The 2,434-nt window shown below is 63.2% G+C and overlaps 1 protein-coding gene across 1 annotated transcript in view; it reads left to right on the plus strand.

Moving 5' to 3' along the window:
• Nucleotides 1-2,434, plus strand: part of SLX4 (SLX4 structure-specific endonuclease subunit) — a gene marked incomplete at its 5' end in the record, with an annotated part of 25,676 nt that overhangs the window by 13,606 nt on the left and 9,636 nt on the right. Inside the window, 3 exons of the mRNA XM_027773177.1 lie at nt 110-124; nt 1,074-1,247; nt 1,778-1,944. Of these exons, the coding sequence (XP_027628978.1) occupies nt 110-124; nt 1,074-1,247; nt 1,778-1,944 (356 nt within the window). The remainder of the gene's footprint in view (nt 1-109; nt 125-1,073; nt 1,248-1,777; nt 1,945-2,434) is intronic.

The raw sequence follows: 2,434 nt of genomic DNA on the forward strand, positions 1-2,434 counted from the left end.
CTGCTGGCAGGTGCTGGGTGAGGTCAGCTCCCTGCTAGCTGCCGACCTTTCATGAATCTGCTGCTTTCCTGAGGGGCACGTCTGTCAACCTCGACAGCTCTTTGAGCAGAGCAGAGACCGCGGGGCCCTCGCGTCCCCTCTTGGCTCTGCCATAAGGCTTTTGTTCCTCTGTCTGAACTCTGGGCCTCCTCAGTGCGTAAGCCCCTGCACCTGCTTGCCCTGGGGGGTCTCGAGGGGTTCCTGCTGCTCCAGGCGCTGCTCCATTCAGGCGTGTGCTCTGCAGCCCTTCTCCACAGTTTCATTCGTTCATGGAGGGCCCACTGTCCTGCACGCGGGTGCCGGGCCTGCCCTCAGCTAACGGCGTGTTCTGGCTGGTGACGGCATGGCTAGAGCTGGGCTTTCCTTAGAGTGGGCGTCGTCATCTTGGTCGGATCTCTGCATGGCTCAGCCTGTGTCCTCATCCTCACTTTGGGCTGGTGTCTTTCCCCGAGGGGCTGCTGTGAGCCACTGGGGAACGGTGTGAACACAGCCCAGCATGCACAGGGGCAGGGGTGCGGACTCAGTGCACCTCTCCCTGCTGTCCCTGTTGCTCCCGCTCCCTGCAGTAGAGAGGTGGGGAGAGGAAGCTTGTTTGCTGTTTGGTACTGCGGGTGCCTACAGGGGCTGTGCGGAGTGGGGTGGGACAGAGAGCGGTGACTCTGGCTGCCCCGTGCTGGGCCGGCCCCACTCGGCTCAGGGGGACCGGCAGCGAGCACCGGGGTGCCACTCTCCACTCGGCTTGGGGACAGGCAGAGAGTGCCGGGGTGCCACTCTCCACTCCGCGCAGGGGGACAGGCAGCGAGCACCGGGGTGCCACTCTCCATTCCGCCCAGGGGGACAGGCAGCGAGCGCCGGGGTGCCACTCTCCACCCCACGCAGGGGGACAGGCAGCGAGCGCCGGGGTGCCACTCTCCACTCCGCGCAGGGGGGGCGGCTCGCGCCGGGGTCCCACTCTCCACTTGGCTCGGGGACAGGCAGCGAGCGCCGGGGTGCCACTCTCCACTCCGCGCAGGGGGAGAAGCAGCGAGTGCCAGGGTGCCACTCTTCTCTTGCCTTCTCAGCTCCACCTCAGGCTGCTGGCCACCGAGCTTGGTGCCATGGTCAACAACCCACACCTGAGCGACGTCCAGTTCCAGATGGACAGCGGGGAGGTGCTTTACGCCCATAAGTTTGTGCTTTACGCCCGGTGCCCGCTCCTCATGCGGTATGTAAGTACGCCCGCCATGCCGCTTCACTTCGTGGAGAAGAGGGAGCCTGCCCGTCGGAAGTTAGGCAGGGGTGAGGGACGGCCTTGGGATTGGGGAACGTCACGCTTTCTCGTTCCACTTGGTGAAAATGCCGTTTCCCCAAAACTGTTTTCCTTTTCCTCTGTTTGCTTGAAGTCTCAAAAGCACCCTCCGTAAGACTGAGCTGCTGACGGGCGTCCGAGATACCTACTTTTTCACAGGGGGTGCATTTGACCTGAAAATCCAGCGAACTGCGCCCAAGCCCTGTCAGTCTCAGAGCCCTTGATGTTCAGTGGGGGAAACTAACTGGGCTCTCGACTGTCCCAAATACAGCTTCAGAAATGGGGAGGCGGTACGGCCTGGCCCCTAGGCTCCCAGCTGGCGGCACTCCCCGCAGGCCCGATGTCTCCGTGGGCGGCATCTCCAGGGGAGCACGCCCAGACACACTGGATGTGTCGGTGTCACTGACGGTTAGGGCTGTCCAGCTGACGCGGTGTTTGCTCTGCTCTCAGGTCAGCAGCGAGGGCTTCTCTGCTGAGGAAGACGGGGACCTGGCTCTGCGTGTCCTGCTGAGCGACGTGAGCGCCGAGGCCACCTGTGCCTTCCTGCGCTACCTCTACACTGCAGACCCCGGCCTCCCTCCCTGCCTGACGCCTGGTCTGAGCTCCCTGGCCCTCAGGTCTGACTGTCTGTTCTGTGTACTCCACAGCCTTTGTGGTGAACTGGCAAGGGTTGGCCAGTCGATGGCTTGGGAGAGGTGTTCCGCAGAGGGCTGGGCTGAGGCCAGGCCACCAGGGCTTCATTCCTCCTCAGACCCTTGAGTTCTGAGTCTGGGGCCAGCAGTCACCCCACAGGGCATACCTGCTAAAAGTCAGGCCAGGTGGACACTTGTGGGGTACTGGATGCTGGGTGGGGAGCGTTCTCCTCACTCTGTGGGTTTAGCTCCCAGGAGTGGTGAGAGAGTGGCCCTGGCCTCATGGCACCCCCTGTGGCTCCTGGGTTGTCCCCCATGACTGCCGAGCAGTGGGAGCCCTGGCCCTAGACCAGAAAATGGTGGCAGGATGCTCAGTCACATTGCCGGTGCATACCGGCCTGTGTGCGCAGTACCTTCCGCGAGGTGGTGGCTGCAGGTAGCTCAGCAGGGAAAGGCTGGAGGGCTTCTGGGTTAA

The sequence above is a fragment of the Tupaia chinensis genome, unplaced genomic scaffold (genome assembly GCF_000334495.1).
Source record: "Tupaia chinensis unplaced genomic scaffold, TupChi_1.0 Scaffold000042_2, whole genome shotgun sequence".
In the NCBI taxonomy this organism is placed as follows: domain Eukaryota; kingdom Metazoa; phylum Chordata; class Mammalia; order Scandentia; family Tupaiidae; genus Tupaia; species Tupaia belangeri.